Here is a 21,803-nt window from a genome sequence, read left to right on the forward strand (position 1 = left end):
AAATATGTTATTAATTTCACCTTAATTTCCTTTTTATCTTTTAAAAACATATGTTAATGGGAGTACCAGAAAATTTTCAATTATATATATATGTGGCTCAAATTATACTTCTATTGAATAGCACAGATATGAAAGGTGTAAAATTACCTAACCAATGTTTCAACAAATATCACATCAACTGTAGAATAAATGCCTCAACTGGGTGATGAACTAATTTACTGACCTATTTATAAAAATGACAAAGAATGATGACTTACCTGCAATAATATGTAAGAATCCTATATAGTACCCCTTTTTGTACTTTTAATTAACTCTGTCAGCATTCTGAGGTACATACCTTGTTCCCCTAACCCAGTGGTTCTCAAACTCTAGAGTACACGTAAGTCACCTGGACGTATGTCTACAGTGCAGGTGCCCTGTCACTCTCATGTGTTTTGATTCTATTTTAGCTCTGGGATAGGACCCAAGAACCTGATTCTCTTAAACAAACACCCCAGGACTAAGAAAAACACTTTCATTACCTGTGCCCTTTCTTTCTTAGGAAATTATTTCCCTCTGCCACCTCTGAGGCAGTCAGATTAGTACACAACGTATGTGGGAAATGGTAGCCTTGGGAATAAAAATTACTTGACTAACCTGGGAAATAGAAGGGAACGTGAATGAATTAAACACACCAGTGAGTCCCAAACTTCAAGGACCCAAACTCCTCCAGATAAAGACTCCTCCCCTCACTGCCTTTCCTGGGACAGAAAGCAATGGCTGTGCTGCCTCTATTTCCTCTGTCCGCCTGCAGGCTGTGATATCGATAAAGACTAAAGTGTCCACAAAAAGGTAGCAAGAGAAGTACTTGGGTATCCAAAACTGCACAATCAAGTCATTAAATATTTCAGAACTGTTCGTCTATAATCGTCGTGTTTCAGGGCTATAGCCGCTTCAGGTTAAAGATGCTAATTCATCAACATACTGGGATGTGAGGTGGAGTAGTTCAAAAGTTTATCACAAAGTAACATTACACAAAACATTAATAAACCTCACTGCTACAAGGTCTATGACATAAACCCAGTAGGGCAATAGTTCTTAATTAGGCAGAACAAACAGTCAAACTAAGGAAATGCCAAGTAAAAAAATAAGCAAAAGAAATAGTGTGATACTTCATGTAGCATTTTCACAGCTATTTTTTTATTTCCCAAAGTCTGCCCTCAGGTGAAACTATCTATGTGCCTGCCTCTCCTGTTAGAGGCCAGAAAAGTTAGGTGTCATTTCTTATTCTTGCTGAGATCTCTACGGCACCGGCCACACTGTTTATAAGCTGGGCTCACTGGCTTAGAGGAATTCTAGAGTGCTTCCTAAAAGGCATGTAGGTGATATGAAACATATATGGGTCACTGGTCGGTTTCACGCTTGACAAACCAAGAGTGAGGATCAACAGAAGACAGGACTTGTTACAGAAAAATGACAGCTTGAGCCCTGGTCGGGTAGCTCAGTTGGTTAGCGCATCTTCCCGATATGCCAAGGTTGCGGCGGGTTCGATCTCCGGCCAGGGCACGTACAAGAATCAGCCAATGAATGCATAAGTAAGCAGAACAACAAAAATTGATGTTTCTCTCTCTCCCTTCCTTCCTCTCTCTCTAAAATCAATTAAGAAATTTTTTTTTTATTTAGGAAAAAAAGAAAAATGACAGCTTGAATCTGAAATACATGAATATTCATGCTGTGAACGGATGTCTTCTTATCCACAGCCAAAAACCAACAACAAAAGCATCCAAGTTGCTTGATGACAAAGCAATCTGGGAGAGGAGTTTGGAAGTAAAAAAACATCCTTACTTCAACAGCCAGTCTCACTACAGGGGCTCAGTCCTATCATCCGTCCCTTCTGTTTCCCAGGTCAAGTCTTTGGCTCTCGAGCAACGAAGAAACAGCACCAAACTACCAGGACATTTTTCTCACCCAATACACAGGAGATAGCTTTAGTTTGGAGGCTGACTGAACATTTTCTTTCTTCTTAAAAAATAAAAACATGATTTAGAGAAGAAAAATCATTCAGTTATCTAGATTTTTAGATCGGTTGATGATTTCTTAACAAGAGAAATTTCTAAAAATACAAATAATTCATAAGAAAAAATCAGGATATCAATATTTGATCAGAGATAGAGTAATTTTTGAAATTTTAAAGTTAAGGATCTTGGCAATTTAGCCACTGACAATCAAATTCATCATTTAAAAGGTGTATTATTTACATAAATATATGTTTTCTTCTGTGTAAACGACTCATTATTTCTTAAATGTTTCAGCACAAAACTATTTCCATAACAGACACATTTATCTGTGTGGTTAAGGGCACAGACTCCGGGGCCAAATGGCCTAAATATAAATCTTGGCTCCATCTTACTATTAGCTGTGCGACCTTAGGCAAATTAGTTAACCTCTCTGTGCCTCAGTGTCCTCATCTGTAAAATGGAGACAATACTACCAGCTCCCTCCTGGGGTTGTGGTGAGACTATATTAATACTTGTAAAGGACTCGGAACAGAGTCTGGCATGAAGTAGCACTGCGTAGGTGCTTTAATAAATACATAAGCAAAAATAGGAGAGATGTAATGGCTCTGAGGGGGAGGGAGTGGTAAGAAGCCATTCTGTTCCCAACATACTTTTCCTTCCTGACAGCTGAGATTTTAACTTCCTAGGGGACAGAAAGGAGGGAAGTGCGAAGAGAGAGCAGGTATCAAGAAAAAAGGAAGGTAACTAGGGTGAAAGTCCTCAACTCTCATTTAAAAGAATCAATGTTTCCATGCCCTTCCTCCAAGAGGCCAGGAAAGAAGGCAGGAAAAGAGAGCTAAAGTAAAAAAAATAAAAATAAAAAGTCATCTAGGAAACCCAGGAACTAGGAATGTGAGAGTAAGAGGACAATTGACTGCTTGTGGCAAGCTGGAGAAATGAGTTTCAAGGTATTAATACAAAGAACCTCAAGTGAGGCCGTGGATGTCCACGCCAGGGATATGGCTGTAGAGTTTCCGATCTTGATTTTGGCTGAGTTAAGCAAAGGAATGGGTCTTTGACGAAAGATCTGATACAAGACTCCTGGGCGTACCCATCCGTGTAAGCTCATGAACAGCATCAGGACCAAACTGAGGTGGAACCACTGGGTCAAGGCTAGGCCAGCTGCACGGCGAGTCACCGAGGTGTTCACCACGCACATACACGGCTCTGCTTCATTAAATAGTGAAAACCATTACCCTAGTGTCTTCTAACTCCCTCTGCAGTTTGTCAGCTTTGGTCTTTTCAAAGAGCAGGCTCTGTTCAAGCTCCTTAATGCGGGCATGCTCCAGTTTGGTCTGCGTCTGTTAGTAAAAAGGAAGAGGAAAGAACACAGTGCCACCGTGACGTGCCAGCACAGAGGAGAGCGCGGCATGCGGGCGGGGCACCAGCACCTTCCGCCAAGGGGTGAACGGGGCGGTGATGGAGGCGGGAGAGGAGGGGAGTGAGATGCGGCGGCCGCGGGACGATGGATGCTACGGCACGAGGATGAGATGGCGGGGCGCGAGCTAGTCTACCGAGAAGGAAAAGGGGGACCACGTGAGGCAAGATGAGGGGTCAGGTGCATGCAGCCAAATATGAGTTACATTGATAAGTGAAGTTTATCAGCACAAATTAGAATAGTTAATATTCCTCTAAGCTACCATCCTCCCTCCTCCCCACAACAGCTTTTACATTAATGTGTATGGAACTGACTTGGTCACTTTAACCCTCAAAATGAACGCCATGACCTAAATACGGGAAAGGCGATGTCACAAGCCTCGTAAGGTTCAGAAAATCCCTAGAGCGGATCCTTGCACTTTGGCATACATTTGATGTGAACAGGGGTCAAGAATGACTCCCAACAAAGGGAACCTAGAAACGAGAGCTCAGGAAATCACAACAGTGGCCTTTGCTGAGATTCTTAGCAACGTTCTCACATCTGACAGGCAAGAGCCATCGAAGCTCTAATTTCTTTCCAACAGTGGCTTTTCTAAAGGCTGTCACCAGGGGGAAAAAAAAAGGAAATCAGATTTATAAAAACAAAATTCAATAATAGTTATGCTCTGATAGCCTCCATCCCTAAGGCCCAGAGCAGGAGAAAAGTTTGGCCAGAACTGGACTTTTTATCTTGATCCCTAGATGTAGTTCTTATCAGCTCAGAGGTAAGAAATGGTGACACAAAAGCATGAGTTTGAACTCCATGCAAGAAAAGCTGGTAAGATCCTACCACGTTTTAAAACCTCTGAGCTTCCCCATCCTCAATCACTCAAATGTAACCTGATGGAGAAGCCAGATGTGACCTCTTTCTACCAGAGTCTTCATCAAATAATCTCAATGTCAGTCTGAATGTATCTCTTCCCGCTTACCTCTCCTACCTGACAGGTTCAGCATAATCAACTATAAAACCTACTGGGAGAGCTGCTCCCAGCAGCTTCTACTTACTTATTGTAACTTAAATATTTTGTGGTTCTAACTGGTTAGATCTACCAGTCTGGACCATTATGGGCAATGAGAAAATAACAAACTCTACATAAAGTAACAAAAAGTAGTGCGGAGCTTAAGCAGAGGGGGGACTGTTTTACATTATAAACATCTCACTCCAGGGGTACCCTGAAGAGGCCGGTGCACTCAAAAGCTCCCTTTGCTTGTAAACCAGGTATAAATCCTCATGGAATGTTTAAACGGTGAACATAAAATGTAAAAAACAAAACAAAAAACAAACCTTTATCTATTTTAGCTCTTACACTGAACAGAAATAATCCCACTGGAAACCTGATTGTCTGGATAGTCCCCTTCGTCTGTATGTGCCTTGGATAGAAGTTGTTCAGTTCACCTGCTTTTATGAGAAAAGACTCTAATCCAGACAGACCTACGTAACTGTGGTCACAGCCTCAAGCACTAAAACCCAGAAAGCAAAGGGCCACAAAACCTTTCCCCTCCTCTGGACATAGAGTTCAGTGTCCTGCGGGTGAAAGGTCACTACTTCAAGATAAAAAGCCCATATCCACTGCATGTGCTCTCTCCCCTTCCCAGCCCTTCCAGGTGACCGCAGCAAGATCTCCCTGCTGGCAGGGATGCACACAGATGACCTGAGACTCAACAACGGTCTTGGACCAGCCATCAGGACGGGCACTAGTGACCCACTTCCATGCCATGGTATGCTGTAAAAATGTTACACTCAACAGGACAACCCTCCTTTTAAAATGATTCCTTTCTCAGAATAAGACACGCATCCTAGAGGGCAGTTCTGGGACAGGGGCTGGGAGGGAAGCAGAGGCTCTGCGAGAAGCGCACAGAGAGCGGGAGGGAGACCCCATGCAGACTGACACCAGAGGCAGCGGGAGCCTGTGTGGGAAGGAGAGAGGAGACCCAGATCACTGAAGTAGCTTCACAGAAAGGAAACCTTCAGAACGGAGGCTGGTTTAAAAGTTTAGTCTTGAGTTGTCTATTTTGGCTGCCAGGAGGCAGTGGGAAGTAACATTCTTTATTTTAATTTTGTTCTCTCGTGGTGGTAAATCAAAGTAAAAAGTTTTTAAGTTTCTTTCAGCTGGTACCACAGCTGGCAAGGGGCACCAAGAAGGTGGGCTTTCGAGGTCACTTTGGTAAGATTTGAACTGGGTGTTTGATCTTAAGCAGAAGGAGGGAGGAAAAGAAAAACACCTACATGCCTAGTAGCACTGCTACCCGAAAAACCTCACTTTGAAAATAATAAATTTAAAACACTCAGTCACTTCACTGAAGATTGCCAGCCTCTAATTTCAAAAACTAAGGAAAATAACAGTAACAAATGCCAAGTTTGAATTTTTAGTCAGCTGCAAGAACAGGCACTGGCCAGCAGGGGGCACTCACACCAAAGACAGTCAGTCTGGGATTCACAATTCCCTTTAACTCTCCTGAGAATAAAATTAGACAACGTGGGAAAATTTCCCCCAGAATTTCTATAACTCCTTCATGCAATACGTTTTATGCTTCAGTCGGCTAGCATCTCTTTTGGAATAATTCTATTAAAATTAGACGACACTATGAATTAAGTGCAAGCCAGGCCCCCAGACAAAATTATTTTGACAAAATTCTTTATAAAGTGAACATATGCCTATGCATAAAACAAATGGGTTTACAGAGCTTAGTTACTACACACAATTTCTTTGGGATACAAATGTAACTGCTTTAAAAGCCACATGCACAGAAATATTAAGGCCAGTGTCTCAAGGTCAGATTATGCAGTTAGTACTTGAGTATATCAATAAGCATTTTAATCTGTAATCAATCTGTGTTAACAAGGGAATATCCACACAGTTAAGTGCCCTCTTACATTCTCAGGATCTTCAGATATCTGGCTCTTTTGCTATCAGTAAAAAAATAAAAAATTAACAACAAAAGAGAGATTCAACTAAAAATTTCAATGTTAGGGGCAAAATAAATTTGATTAATTTCAAGTCAGTTTACCAAACAGACTATAGACTAACCTAGTGCTGATGTAAATATTTTAATCTGTCCCTCTCCCAAACACCCTAGGCTATATTTCAAATGAATTAGATGATGGTATGAAACTTCTAATGAGACTGTGGGGTGTTTTTAAATGGATGAGAGTAACACAAAAGTAATCTAAAGAAACGTAATTGTACAATACATAAAATGAGTGAAGAATTACTATTACTAATAATCCATTAAATCCTGGGCCTTTTAAAACTGAAACTCAGAAAATGTTTTCCTTTTTGTTAACTATAAAGATACATTTATTTCCAAAGAAATCAGAATTCCTATTTGGTAGGGCCCTTGAGATTTAAGCACAGTGTGGGCAGTCAACAGACTAAAATTTTAATGGTGGCATAAATGTATATTCTGAGAGCTGCACAAAAAAGTGCAATTTTTACTAAAATATTACAGATTAAAGTACCAAAAATCTGCAGAATTTGAAAAATTCAATAATTTACACTTGTCATATATCTGGCAGCAGTTTGAAAAGCATCAAAACCATTGAATTCTGGTGCCTAATTAAAAAATGAATAGGAATAATGTTAGGAGAGGGGAAACTTGATGGTAAAGGAAAATTAATTTAAAATATACTGTGGAAGAAAAAGAAACTGCTCTTGTTTTTTCTGGTAATTACTTTTGTTAAAAAAAAAAATCAACAACTAGAACATATTTATTCCTTTTATAGGGTTATAAACGATTTGTCCTGCTCAACTGAGAAGCAAGGCTGAGATAAAGCAAAAGCTCTGTTTTGGACTGTGAGGAGGAAGCGAAAACACTCCTTCCAAGGAATGCCACTGCTGGCCATCGGAGAGACACAGTCTCACTCAGGACACACTGCCAGGTTTATGACTCGATTAATTCCAATTCAAGGCTCTGAATTCCAAAGCACAAGGAAAGAGTACTGAAAATTTCAGAGTCGCAGGAGACGGGATGGCACAGTCACAGGCTCGGGGAGGGGCTCCATCACCTCCTCGCGGCCACACCCACGGCCCAGCTGGCCAGGGGCCGGGCTCCTGCCGTCCCTCTGCTGCCCGTTCTGGCCACGTGAGCCCACTGACTTCGTCCACATCACTGAACACTGGGACCCATACACGCTTAGACAGCTGGAGGGGTTTTACCTCAAGGTCGCCTTTAGTAATTGATTCTTCCTCCACCCGGAACTGGAGGTCCTCAACCTTCCTGTGGGGCAAGATGGAAACAAAGCACTTAAGAAAGTAACTGAGGACCATGGCTGTCTTACCAAAAATATGTGTGTGCATGTGTGTGTGTCTACAATCAACACCCTGGTGAATTCAGCATGGAAAGGAATGCCTCAGAGGCACAGAAAACAAACATCTTTAGGCCTCTGGTCTATGCATCTCCAAGCTCTACTATACTCGGGAAGCTCCAGAGTTGCGTCCAGGTACGCATTCCAGAAGGCGGAGGTAAGAGCTGAGAAAGATCAACTGGTTCCCTCGGTCACCACCACCAGAGCAGACCTAATCAAGACGAGGTCTGCCAGATGGGAAAAGGTATGATGCGCTCAGGCTACTGCAGAGCTGGGAGGACGGTCCTCCGGCCAGCAGTCTGCAGAGCAAGGGCAGCTGTGCTGTCCCCTCACCATGCAGTGTCTGTGGCCATCCTGGGCGCAGCTACATTAGATCACTAGTGAACTAAGTCGCTGCTTCCAGAAACAACAGAAGGTGGCATTGAGTGCAACGGCAGACAGACATCCCATAACCATGGTTTCCTTGAAGACATTTTTTAGAGATATTGTTTGCTAACGGCCTCAAAACCGTTTTATAAGAGCCAGCCTTGCTTTCTCTGTCTCTCAGTTTAGCACCCGGTTTTGTCCTGACCTGCATAATTCCCTAATTGCTTCAGAGAGAGGCCCTAAGAAGGTACTGAGTTTCTCGAGGAGAGGGACCTTGTAGCACCCACCAGGCAGAATATGATTTCATCAGTTACTGGAAGGAGTTCCATAAAGGGAACTCGGCCCAGAATACCCTGCCCAGGACGGCACCGGGGGAAGCCGGCTTTGAGTGAACTCCAGACACGGACCAAGGTTGTCCTCTAGAAGATGCATGGCACAAAGTAGGTGCTTGACAAATATCTGATCAGTTAATCAGACCATGTCTGGATGATTCCATCCAACTCAAAAGAAGTTGAATCAAATCAAACCCTCCTCTCACAGGATGAAGACTACTTCCGCTGAGCAGGGCCATTCCTTTGGTTCTACGGGTCGACACCAACACAGCTGCTAACGGGAAGGTCGTTTAAAAGGAGAAGGCCACGTGTGCCCCGGGAACACTAGGATCACCTTTTCTCCTCCTCGAGTTGGTTGAGAAGCTCCACCTTCTCCCTGTCGGCGGCTTCCACCATGGCTCGCAGCTGGTCCATCTTGGCCTCCAGCTCCAGGACATGCTGGGGAAGCAAGGATGTTGGTGAGTGGCCTCTCTCTTACCCAGACAGGCCCAGGGATGCCTCCAAAGAGCTATGGCTAAGAGGGCTGGCGTTACTCTAAAACCTTCCCACGTCAGAATGCGTTCTATGATCTTTAATAGGTTATTCTCGGCGGCATTCCCGGAAGGCGATGATGGAAGCCACACCCCTACGGCAACAGAGGGCAACGTTAAAACTGCCCCACCTATGGAAGCGGAAACTCATACAAAGGATCATCTACAGGCCAGAAGTTGCAGTCACAGGTAAAGTCCCAGGAAACCAGCTCACCTAACAGGCCAAAAGACCTGGACATAAAGACCAAAGGCTAAGGAGGACTCAGGAACAACAAAACTCCGTCTCGATGATGCAAACTGGACCCCCGGTCACAGCTTTCAAACAAGCTTGGCAGAGACATTTCTAGTGCTCCTAAGAGGAGCTCCCCGGCTCCAAGCACCAGGGACGGAGGGAGCTCGGCCTCCTCCCTCAATTTAGAACCCGTCACCATCTCTGCAACGAGATCAGCTCAGAACCCATCACCATCGCCACAGCAAGGCCAGCGCCAGACTTCACCTGGTCGTGTCCGTCCCGGGCCAGGGCTAGCTCCTGCTCTATCTCCCCCACGTGGCTCGTGGCCTTGGCCACCTCCGCCCTCTCTAGATCCCGTTCGGCCAGCAGCTGCTCAATGTGCTGCTGCTTCTCCTTCAGGGCCTCCTGGAGGGCAGTGGTGCCGGAGATCTTCCTGGCGTAACGGGAGGAGGTTTCAGTCAACTGCAAAGGAAAGTTAAAGAAGTGAAGGGTGATGGCTACGAGGGGCGCGGGCGGGAGTGGTGCATGCGTGGCGGGCGTGTCCTCGGCAAAGCAAAAGCACCCCCAGGTTCAGACTTGCCAGTTACTGGGAAAGGCTTGTCATCAGGAGACAAGGCAGTGTGTGCCTCCTGTCTGTAAACTCACAAAGAGCACATCAAGCAGAGGCTGTGGACCAGCCAGGAAGGTGTTTAGAAGAACGCGTGGCTCAAATCAAAGGACCCTGAGCTCAGCTGACAGGGCCCTGCAGGGATCTGGAAAAATTCCACAGGCCCCACCTGGCGCCTTTCTCTCCACTTCATTCCTTTACAGCCGTCATTGACAGCTCCACTGACCACCCTCTCTCCTTGTTGTGACATTTTGGACAATCTTTTGATCTTTAGACTTGAGGTTGAGACTTTTTTCAACATAAGCCCCTAAATTAAGTAACCAATAGGTCCCCCGTGGCGTCACGAGCCTTCCGTGAACTATTAAATAGTTGGACTTTTGTCAGGACTTTCTTCGTCGTCGTTTCAGAGTGAAAGGCAGAGGCAACCTTGCCCAGCAATCCAACCCCAAGGAGCTGAATCCCTGAGCCAGAGAGATTTATAAAGACCAGGTTAAGAAAAACCTGTATTTGCCTGCAAGTGTGGGGGAGGGGGGGAGCGTGTGTGCATGGGTCTGGGCAAGGACAGGAGAGAGAGAAAAGAACATGAGAGAGAAAGGAGGGGAGAGACATTTATGGACAGAGAGAAGCAGGGAGAGGAGAATGGGGGGAAGGGAGAGAATGGGGGAGGGAGAGGAGAATGGGGGGAAGGGAGAGGAGAATGGGGGAGGGAGAGGAGAATGGGGGAGGGAGAGGAGAATGGGGGGGAGGGAGAGGAGAATGGAGAGAATGGCAGGTGGGTGAGGGGTGGGCTAGGAGCAGGTCTCAGCTGTCATGTTTCACATACCCCATCTTCCAACCTGAGGCTAAAGTCATGTGGAAACACACAGAAAAGAACCTCTTACTACATGCTAAGAGGTAACTGGGCAAGTCGAGTTCTATTCATCCAAGCGAGGCTTCAGAGGCTGGTGGTCTAGGAAAGGCCTCATCCATTGGTGAGTGTGTGTCCAGGGTGGCTTCCCCAGCGACCGCTGACTCTCATCCACGCAGCCCTGGCCTCACCCTCTGCAGCTGGAGCCTCACTAGCTGCTCGAAGGCTCTTGTCTTCCTCAGTTTGTCTATGCTCTCGTCTGAGACGCAGACTGAGGATGGGGATCCGCCATCAACTTGTAGTGAGGTGATTTGCTAACTATGAGAGCAGAGGATCCAATCAAACCCTGGAAATTTCCAGGCTAATTAAATGATAGAATTGTTTCCTCAAGCCTCACACAGCTTATGTGATTTAAGTAATTTAGCAGCTTGTGGGGAGGGGGGGCAGCTTGGTTATTTCCCAAAGAAATGGGACTTAAGATTACAACGTAATAGAAATTACTCAAGAAAGAATCCTAACCCGGACCTGACTCCTCTGTGGAATTGTCCAGGGTTGGAGAAGCAGACTGGATGCCCACGTTGGAGTTGGCTGATCCCTGGAATAAGCTTTGTCGGAAATGAGCTGTTTCCTCCCCTCCACTTCATTGCTTTTGTCAAGCCTCTTCATAAAGTCCATTTGTAATTTTTCTGTTGAAGGCGCAGACTTTCTTTTCAAATGCAACATGCAATCATCCAAGCGGGTTTTTACTTTACCATGAACATACGAAGAAGGAAGCCGGCGAGCAGAGGGCTCAGCCCCCACTTTAGGACAGCTTCCTCCGCCTTTCCTTACCCTGCCCTGTATCGACCTGAAGAGAGCAAAGCAAGACCACACCACCGAACCTTCTAACTCCTGTCTGTAGCTCACCATCCATCATCATGCAGAGATCCCGAATCCGCCTGGAGGGCAATGCTGCCATTTCAAAGCTCGACAGTGTTTGCCTCACTTCCAGTAAGTAAGCTTAAAGGAGGGGGGGTAAACCCAAAAAGTCACTGCTTTGACCCTGATAAAACACAGGTTAACAACCAGAACGGGACACTGCTTATTTTATCTTAATTCTGATGACTATTTTTAGCAATGTCAACAGGGGGAAGAAAGAAGGGGTGAGGGGAGGAGATGGGGAGGAGACAACAAAACACAGCTCTTGCAAGCACCCCTCAAGTTGCAGAGGTGCCCGGTCCCCCAGCCCAAGGCGGGAACACCCCACACACCAGCTGCTTTCGGAGGATTAGACTGTAGGAACGTTAAAATTCTAAGAACAGGGCTTTTCTCAAAATACTTTCGCTCATAAAACTGAAAAGAGAGACCTACGTCCCTGAAGAAAAAGAGCCCCCAATTTTCCTGTCATTCTTGTGCCCAAAGTAATTTCAGAGAAAAGCAGGCATCTCTTCAGCAGTGACTGCAGGTTCACCAGGAACTGTTATAACTTAAAGCCTTAAGGATCTGAAAGGGGTTGATAAAAACTTTATTCTTGCTAGAGTTTTATTCTGTGAAACTCGTAAGGAGCTTCACAAGGTACAACTAACATTTACCACAAGGGCAAGGGGCGACTTAGCATTACCAAAGCAAAGCAGGTGCACTGGCCGTGCCCGAGGCAGGGCATGCGGTAAGGAAGGGAGGCTTACTAATCCGGTGCGGCTGGGCTTGCTGCTCACGGAGGAGGCCACCGAGCTCAGGGAGCTGAGAGAGGACGCCGACGGGCTGCGCTTCAGGCTGGCAGGGGTGGTGGCCATCACTCGCCTCACAGCAGCGGCCTTGGCCTTGGCCGGTGTTGTGGAAGGGAAGCCAATCTTGGTCACTTTGTGGACGGGAGCAAACAGGCCATATTTGGGTTGGCACTGAAAATACCTTTAGAGAGCAATGAGAACAGTAACAAAAACCTTAATTATGAGAAATAACTAAAACAAAAAAACTCCTAACTCATAAGTCACGACTGGTTTGCTGTCAATTGTACCAATCCGTGGGGGTGACTCAGAGCATGCAGCATTCACACGGATGAAGGCTGATAAATAACCTCAACAATGTTTTAGAAAACACACTCGTAAATGACAATATGATACGCAGAGACAGGATGGCTCATCTGCCACTAAGGTAGTGAAGGGAATAAATATTTCTACCATCAGATGAGCGTCCAGCAGAGTTCAGCAATACAGGGATCCCACTTGATAAAACCGGGCCAAACACAGGATAAAGGAAACTGAACAAGCACTAACTCCAGCCGCGCTTCGCGACACTCCCAGCTACCAGACACCATGGGTGAGACCTGGGGGAGTGCCTTCCCCTGCGGGAGGGAGATGAGATGCGGCAGTTCCAGACAAACCTGGTTCCAGCGACGGCACCATCGTTCTTCCCCAGAGGCTCATCTAACTCCACGCCACACCACTCCCCCTTGGCAAAGTCTGTCTCTCCGAGGAACCGGACCACACCAGCCTTAGTGCCACCAACCTAGAAGGAGAGAGAGTTAAAATGAAGAGATGAACACAGTCCCAAAGCTTCATCCTCTGCGGTTCCAGCCAACAGCAGCGCTGCGCCCTGCATGGCTCTCAGCTCCCTTCCTGCTCCCTTCGCTTTACTGTTCCTTCTGCCCTCATTCCCTAAGACCAATACTAAGTTTATTTTTTGTTTTGCTTTTTAATGCTAAAGACATTTGTTTCTACTTTTTTCTCTGAATTTAGCTTTTCATGAGTTTGGGATGATACATATCCCTCCCCCCAGCTCTGTTTAACCCCTTTGTTGACGATAGAAAATATCAAAGTCTCAGAGTTATGTATTTTTTCTCTGAGAGAAACATTTTGTGAAACTGGTTTAAAGAACAAAAGCATTATGGTTCAAGGTACTCTAGGCAGGGAGGGCATGTAAAGGTTGACAAGAGGGCACCTGCTGGTGTCATGGGAGGTGACACTCCACGCAGGAACTCTGCTGTATCCGGCCCTGTAACCCACAATGCCCAGGTGCTCAACAAACATGCGCTGAATGAATGAAAGGTGACCTCCGTTGGGACCTCCATAGAAAAGGCCACTTTTCTGTGTGAACCAACTACAGGAAAAAGACATCCCATGGCTGAGGTTGTATCTATGTCTCGGAAGCAAGAAAAGGAGGAAATACGCTAATGTGAACTCTAAAGCTGGACAAGTTCAAGTGCCAGCTCTGTCTATTAACCAGTCTAGGTGCTTAATTTCTAAATCTATTTCCTCACAAGTTAAATAGGAGTACTTATAGGACTGTTGTGACAATTAAGTAAAATAATCCACATAAAACTACTTAGCAGTGTCTGACAGATAGCACAGGAGTCCAATATATAGGGTGTCCCAAAAAAATGTATATACAAATTTTGAATTATAAGGACAGAGTTTATTAAAATACATTTCATTTTCAAAATTGAGCTATCAGCTACTAAAGTGTGCATACCCTTTTTTGGGACACGCTGTATGTTAGCAGCTAGTTTGCACAAGCTAATGAGACTACAGTTCTAGATTCAGCACATCTGACCTTCCAACACTCTTACTGGTATTTGTGGAATCTATAAACAGTCACTTATATAAAACTGGCCTCAGTTTCCTCCCCCTCCTACACCACACTTGCTTCAGAGCAAGTCTAACCAGCGTCATGTGAACAGCATGCAGCACATTAGCTAAAGATGATGCAATCTCCTCAGATAATCTGCTGGATTCTTTGGGGATGAGTCGAAGTTACTGTCATGATGACTGTTTTTCCACGAGGCGTCTGACAGGCTGTGGTCAGTACAAGCTCCAAGCAAACCACAGGCTTCATTCAGATCCGAAGCTTTATAAAAAGTCACCACAAAACAGATTGGCAACTGTTTCTCTAAATGCAGTAATATAATACACATTTACCCTGGGAAAAAATGTCGTGCCACTAAGTTTGTTTAGTAACTAAAATGGGCAGTTTTCTCATACTTTTTCCCAACCAAACCTGAAAGTCTTGACTCACAGAACAGACAAGATACTTTCCTTTTCCCTGTAAAAGATCGTCAGCAATCATTCAAAGTATCTTCAGTTACATGATGTCCTAAAGATCATTCAAACACTTTCCTACTTAAACATTCTACAGTCAAAATTTTTTCTAAGCATGTAAACATGACTTTATAAAGTTAGGTTTTACGTCTCATGTGTTACAGAGAACACTAATGTGTGCATTTACATTTATTATAAGCCACAACTTTCAAGTCTATGTTTCGGGGCAGATAGATTATTCAAGAAAACAATTTAAACACCAAAACGAGAAATAGATTTCCATGGCAAACCAAGTTAACGACTGCTCATTCTCTTTATTCTCAGAACATGAGCACGTAATATCTAACACTATGGTCAACCTACGTCAAAATGTGAAATCACTGCTGGAGACAAACTCAGCTAAAGAAAGACCTAGCTGTGTTCATGCTTTAGCAAATCTTAGATTCTTAAGTCCTCACTCATTCATTCGATATACTATTTCTTGAGTGTTTGGGCCCTTAGGATACAAAGATAAACAGAACAGTGTTCGCCACTGATGGAGAGATTCAAACAAATAATTTCCGTAAAAAGTGATTTAAAGAGGTTTCTAAAAAATGCTATGGGAACAGAAACAAACACCCTTTTCATAAACTCATGTGAAAATAAGCGCAGGGATAAACTGCTGGGCTGAGGAGGGTCCACAAACAGGACCAGGGAAACACCCAATCCTCCTTGAACGCGCCAATCTATTCATTATCAAGGCCCAAACAAGTCATTTAGTCTCAATGGCCTTGGTTTACAAAGCTGTAAAAAGTCCAACGAGTGGTAATAGGGATTGTTTCACAGGAATTTTGTGAGCAACAAGATTTTGTAAGGTGGCTTCCTGATGACATCATTTTGAGTCTCCCCATCTATAACAAATGATGGTATATAAACCCCCTTTAAAAATAACATGACAAGAGCTGATGATGTATAGAAGATATTCTCTTATAAACTCTAACTCTCCCCAGAACAAACAGGCAAAGAAAAGATGACATAATTATGAAGATGCTGGTGAAAAGGTAAAAAAGTTAGGCTTGACTTGCACTATAAATAACTCTTGAAACTAATCTTCCCTCCTGAAAAGCATATTAACTCCATGATCCAGGACCTCAAAAATATCAGAAATGGGGGGGGGGGGGAAGAGGACAGGTTAACTTGTTACCTTAGAGAATGGGCATAGAACTCTTTTTTAATATAAGCACCCAAAATTGGACATTCTAAACTATGAGCACAAATTCTTTAAATTTTTTAAAAATTAAAACTAAATAAATAGTTGAATAGATAAGTAAGATGTGGCATACACATAAAATGGAATATATTCCCTCATAAAAAGCAATGAACTACATGGGGAACCTTAAAGCATATGCTAAGTGAAAGCAGCAGCCAGACATTTAAAAATTACATGTTATACACTGGCATTTACAGGAAATGTCCATGAAAAGACGGCGGGCAGATCAGTGATTGCCCGGGGCTGGAGGTGGGAGTGGAAAATGACTTGCAAACTGTCATGAGGAACATTGGGGAGGGGGGGGGTGACAGAAATATTCTAAAACTGACTGCATAACTCTATATATTTATTAAAAGTCATTGAATTATATAGTTACAATGAATGCATAAATTATACCTCCATAAAGATATTTAAAAATGAAACAGATACCAGTTAAATATGTTTAGCTTAAAATAAGAGAGGGACGGCCCGGCCGGGCATGGCTCAGTGGTTGAGCGTTGACCTAGGATCCAGGCGATCGGGGTTCGATTCCTGGTCAGGGCACATGCCCAGGTTGTGGGCTCAATCAATGACTCTCATCTGATGTTTCTATCTCTCTCTCCCTCTCCTTTCCTCTCTCTGAAATCAATAAAGATATATTAAAAAAAAAAAAAAAAAAGAGAGGGACGGTAATGCATGCATGTCAGAGCAGCAAGTCTACCGAAGTGCATTGTGAAATGGTGTGTGTATAATATGACCCCACTGAGTGTGTTTTAAATGTCATGTTATAGAGAGAAATCTCAGACACAATGTTGAACAAATGAAGAAAGACACACAGAAAAGGACATACCAGATGAACTGCAAGTTACTTAAGGTTCAAACACAAGCAGAATAAATCTTATAAATATATTTTTTAATCCTCAGATTTGTTTCCCCTTTTCACAGTATCTGAAACACCTACAGATTTAACTATAAGATTCTTAGTGTAAGAGCCTCGGGAGCAGCCCATAGAAAGATAAAGCTTGTCACTTAAAAGTCTGAAATCTCCTTCTCACATATAGTCATAAGCAGAGAATCCAGCGTAGAACATACAGTCCCGGACATGGAGACAGCCATGTTGAAACACAACAGTTGGGAGTTAGTCACGTTTCTCAAGAACCTGACATTACATCCTTGAAATACCCTATATACCCCGAAAACGCAGCAAGACCAACTCAGAAATACTCAGGGCAGTTACCCCAGGGAGTCTCAGTCTGGAAGGAGGGATGTCTCAGAGTCGAAGCATGAGGACCAGTGGAAAAACAGAGAGACCGGAGAGAGATGGGAAGGGCACGGGTGGGTTTGTTATAAGCAGCTCTGCCTCACCCTCCTCAAGTCTCCATATATTACCAAAGCCAGCACAACTCTCTGCACTCAGGAACCCCACAGAGGACTAAGAGCATATGGAGGGAGGTGACAAGGGGGATCTTTCCCGAGCCCTGACCACCTTCCTCAAGACAGGAACACCTGCTACAGTCACATCTCAGGAGCTCCTATCATTGGATCTTACAGATATCATCAGGCTAAACATCATACCTAATGCAGAAGTCCCCTTTCCTGCATGAAGACTGAATGAGAGGAAGACTGAAGTTACACAGGCAAGCTGTATGGGGAAGGCAGGCTCACCCCTGCCCTCCACAGGGCATGAACCATGTGGGCGCCAGGGGTGGGACTGGGAAAATTCTACACCTATTATCACATAACAATGACCTAATCATCTTAGTTCCATTGGGATTTTGGTAATGAACAGAATTTTTCTTTAATTAGGAAAATTCCAAATCAAATATTTTAGATTTCTGAATCTAATTTCCTTAATAAATTAACTTTAAAGTATGAATGTTTTATAATTCTAAATGAAAGATTTCTATTAAACAGAGTGCGTGTTAAAGTATAAAAAACATAGGCGCTGGGGATAAATGAGGACATACATCACACAGCCGTGTGACCTGAAGGCGAGTCACCTTTCTTCTCTAGGCTTCAGTGTTACAGGCAAAAGGAGGCCTTTGATGGTCTCAAAATGTCCTTTCCAGCTCTAACATACTGTGATTCTGAGATGCTCCTGTAACTTCTCCTAGGAATACTAACCAAAGGCAGTAAATAACTCTATCACCTTCAATAACACACTCATAAGACTTCAGACTGTCATCGATTCAAATAAAATCCTGTATGAATCTGAATTAAGACTCATGCTGGTTCTGACCATGTAATTAAAATTTCCCTAGAAATATGCCACGTGAACCTCTCCAAACCAACCCGCACCTGCAGTCTCCTCCTTCCCATAAACATGGAGCAAGTCTCCCTCTCAATCAAAGGCCAGTCAAGCCCTGTGTGTGCCCAGGGTGCCCCCCTCTTCCCACCCCCCCCAGGAAGCTCATTCCATCACTGGCCCACTGCCACTACTGTATCTCCATACTGTTCCTCTAGACCATTTCAGTCAGGATATTTAACACTCTGGACCTCTGCCACCTTTAAAAAAACTAAAAAATAAACACAACCTTCCCTAGACTCAACACTCTTCCAGCATTAGCCTGACCACCCTCTTCTCAACATCCAACTTCTTCAAGGGGTAGTCGCCCCAAATCCATTCTCGTCCACTTCTACATTTACAGAGCAGCCAGAGTGACCTTTCCAAACTACAGACCCAATCACATTGCTCGTCACTCTCCCTGCTCCCAAGGACGAAACCAAAATCCTTCATATGACCTATCTTCCTAGGCCCTGTGTCACCACCAGTCCCTGCAGACCCCACCTAGTAAACGAGGCTCATCTCCTACCAGGTGCAGCTGGGAGAAGAACCTGGCCTCTTCCTCCAACACACTAACCCCTTCTCATCACGGGAGTTTGCCCTTTCCTCTGCTAGAACGTTCTCTCTCACCTCCCACACTTCCTTCTGCCTGGCTATTCCTACTCTTCTTCCAGGCCACTTTATTCCTGACATTCTCATGGAGGCCTCTGGTTATGAGTCAGACCAACTTGACCTTGTCATTTCTCTGTTTTAGCAGCCAAACAGCACACTACCTGACTAGTACTTTAATTTTTTCTCACTTTAGTGGGAAAAAAGAAATTCTTGTGCGTCCTTAAAGCAAAAGAAAAATATATGTTTTTAAAACTTTTGTAAAGAAATCTAAGTCCACTTCTGAGCTTGTTTTCTCAAGTAAAGTTACTAAGTTATGAATTCAATATTCTTTTGGCTAAACTGGGAGATTAAACCAGAGTCGATGACGGCAAACTTACGCTCATACTATGCTCAAGCTACATGGCCAGGTTCTAATCTGTAGTACGTTTACACATAAACTGAACAACCAGAAGAGCTGATTAATTTCTCGGTGAGTGGTCACCCCTCCAGAACAACTCTGAGCCTGTATGTCAACCACTCATCAGTGATCAGTACATCTCAGTTCAACACGACTTGGGTGTCTGGACTCACCAGTACTCGGTCTCCGATTTTGAGCTCTCTCTCCCCTTTCTTGATGGAGCCAGCCTCTGAAAGGTTGGAAATAGATTCACTGGCCGTTTTTGTAAGGTTGGTGGCCGGCGGTGTAGCTGGAGGGTCCTTTGCTGTTGGCTGGGACGACTTCTGAGGAATACCTGAGGGGGTGGCTGGGGAGGAGCCCGTCATGCTGGCTGCAGGAGTGGACAGAGGCGAACTCACTCTGGAAGCGTGAGTCGTTTGCAGGCCGTTAGCTTCCTCTTCTGCCTGCGCCTTCCTCGCCAGCTTGGACGGCCGGGTGAATATGCCCTTCAGAGGTTCACACTGGAAATACCGAACTCCTGCCACCGAGCCATCGTTCTTGCCGATGGGCTCATCTAAAACGATCCCGGCCCACTGGCCCGGTGCAAACTGGGTTTCTCCCAGGAACTGGATAAATCCGGGCTTGTTTCCGTTCACCCAAACTCGCTCCCCGACTCGAAAGTCATCCACAAATTCCTCCTGCGTCTCCGAGGAAGGAGCGCTGGATGCCTTTTCACTGGAGATTGCTTTTTCTACTGGAGCTGCAACTGGAAACGGAAGAAAGGATCAGAGGACATTCAATTTCAGGTAACTCCCAACTTAAAGGGAAATAAACTAGGGACAGCCCAAAGCAACAGGAGCGGCCACTCCTCCAGAGGAATTCTGCTTTTCCTTCTTTCTTTTTTAACAAGGAGACAAAAATTACTTGATCCAGCGCTATCACTTTCAGTGCTGTTGAACCTCAGGGAGCTGGTGAGATTTAATCCTTACTTGCAATTAAGATTTGAAGAAGGTAAAATAAGAAAGAAGAAAACTGGTCCTTTTCCAAAGCTCATAACACAGGCCTGATTTCATTCTTTACTTCACCCCCACTCTGAACATGCCCTCAGATCCCGAGATGGGCTTCGTTCCCCCATTTGAGCAGCCAGGGAAAGCCGACCAGACGAGGACCATTGAGCCAGAAACCCGCATTCGGGTTACTGAAGGGGGCGCTCGTGCCGCAGCCGCCACCGTTGCTCCACGCCGGCAGAATGCGCCCGTCCCTCAGCACTGTAGCGTCGAACGCTGAAGGCACTTAGCTCGACAACTACTTATCACCCGACATGAAATCAACTGAACGAAATAAAGACAACCTACAAGGTAAACTCTTCACTGACTCAGACTTTTAGACATAAAATGCTATATTCTATTCATTAAAGCCTTTTCAAATATTTTTCAAGAATATGAAGTTTTATAAGATGGTCTTTTTAAAATCCTCACATTAGAGTCTTCAGAGGGGACTGTAGCATATTGGCTCTGAAGGAAAACGTAAGGCATTACCAGCAGCGGGCGTCTTCAGGGCTGTGCTGCCGGGCTTCAGGATCTTGGTAGGGACCTTGAGCCCACTTGGCTTCAGCATACTCATTGTCCTCGGTATGGCAGAGCTGCTTTTCATGTGCCTGCTCCACTATCTCTCCCCGACCATGGATACAGCTGCAGGTGGTTCTACAGGGAAATCAGTCTCTGGGTGAAATCTGCAGAGAAAAATATAAAAAGAGTATAGAATCTATAGGAGAAAGAAGGTAGAAACTACAGTTATTATTAAAGCAGCTTTCACTCCAGCCAGTGTGACTCAATTGGTTGGGCGTCCCATGCACCAGGATGTCACTGGTTCGATTCCCAGTCAGGGCACATGCCAAGTTGCAGGCCCAGTCCCCAGAAGGGTACGTGAAGGAGGCAGCTGATTGTCATCGATGTTTCTACCTCTCTCTCCCTCTCCCTTCCTCTCTCTGAAACCAATAAAAAGATATTTAGAATAAAATAAAATAGCTTTCAAAGCCTGAACTTTTTCTTATCTATGATAATAAACCATCTCTGCACTGAACTGAGGAACCTAGGAAACACTAGATATTAAAAACACAAAATGCTGCTGAGGTGGGTTTAAAGCAATTTGCTATCCTGAAGACAAGTAGCTCACACTAGCAATATATTCACTTTTCTTTATAGTATCTAATAATACCAGCTCAGTACATACAGTGCCTACAAACACACAATCTGCGAAAGAGGGCTCAGGAAAAGGTGCACCTAACTTAGTGGAGGAGGAGAGGAGAGCTTTCAGTTTTCACTCCATTCGCTTCTGTATTGCATAAGTTTTATTGACCGCAAGTCTATTTTAGCTGTGTATTTTTTTAAATTCAAAGAATTATGCAATACTCAATACAAAAATATGTATATGTTAGAGAAGGGTTCAAACTCTAGGAAAAGCTGTATCTAGGAAATGCTGAAGGAAAATTAACTTTGTTCTGTCTACAGAAACACAGTAAACTTCTGATTTACTCAGTATCAGGTATGAATCTACAACTTTGGTCTCAGGCCAGTGGTTCCAGTTTAGAGTCAGATTTGAAACCACTTGCTTTACTG

At 44.3% G+C, this 21,803-nt stretch overlaps 1 protein-coding gene across 10 annotated transcripts in view; it reads right to left on the bottom strand.

Moving 5' to 3' along the window:
* The window catches only part of CLIP1 (CAP-Gly domain containing linker protein 1), a 66,899-nt gene that overhangs the window by 29,355 nt on the left and 15,741 nt on the right, over positions 1 to 21,803 (bottom strand). For 3 of the 10 annotated variants that reach the window (XM_081123135.1, XM_081123128.1, XM_081123130.1), the window contains 9 exons: positions 20,724 to 20,917; positions 19,380 to 19,951; positions 13,032 to 13,156; positions 12,337 to 12,559; positions 9,483 to 9,680; positions 8,791 to 8,894; positions 7,610 to 7,670; positions 6,328 to 6,360; positions 3,233 to 3,337 (listed from right to left, as the gene is read on the bottom strand). In XM_081123135.1, the coding sequence (XP_080979261.1) occupies positions 3,233 to 3,337; positions 6,328 to 6,360; positions 7,610 to 7,670; positions 8,791 to 8,894; positions 9,483 to 9,680; positions 12,337 to 12,559; positions 13,032 to 13,156; positions 19,380 to 19,951; positions 20,724 to 20,838 (1,536 nt within the window). In that variant the 5' untranslated portion in view covers positions 20,839 to 20,917. The remainder of the gene's footprint in view (positions 1 to 3,232; positions 3,338 to 6,327; positions 6,361 to 7,609; positions 7,671 to 8,790; positions 8,895 to 9,482; positions 9,681 to 12,336; positions 12,560 to 13,031; positions 13,157 to 19,379; positions 19,952 to 20,723; positions 20,918 to 21,803) is intronic. The other 7 variants (XM_081123136.1, XM_081123132.1, XM_081123131.1 and 4 more) reach the window with 3 other exon arrangements.

This window comes from Miniopterus schreibersii (genome assembly GCF_964146895.1).
Source record: "Miniopterus schreibersii genome assembly, chromosome: 20".
Classification (NCBI taxonomy): Eukaryota; Metazoa; Chordata; class Mammalia; order Chiroptera; family Miniopteridae; genus Miniopterus; species Miniopterus schreibersii.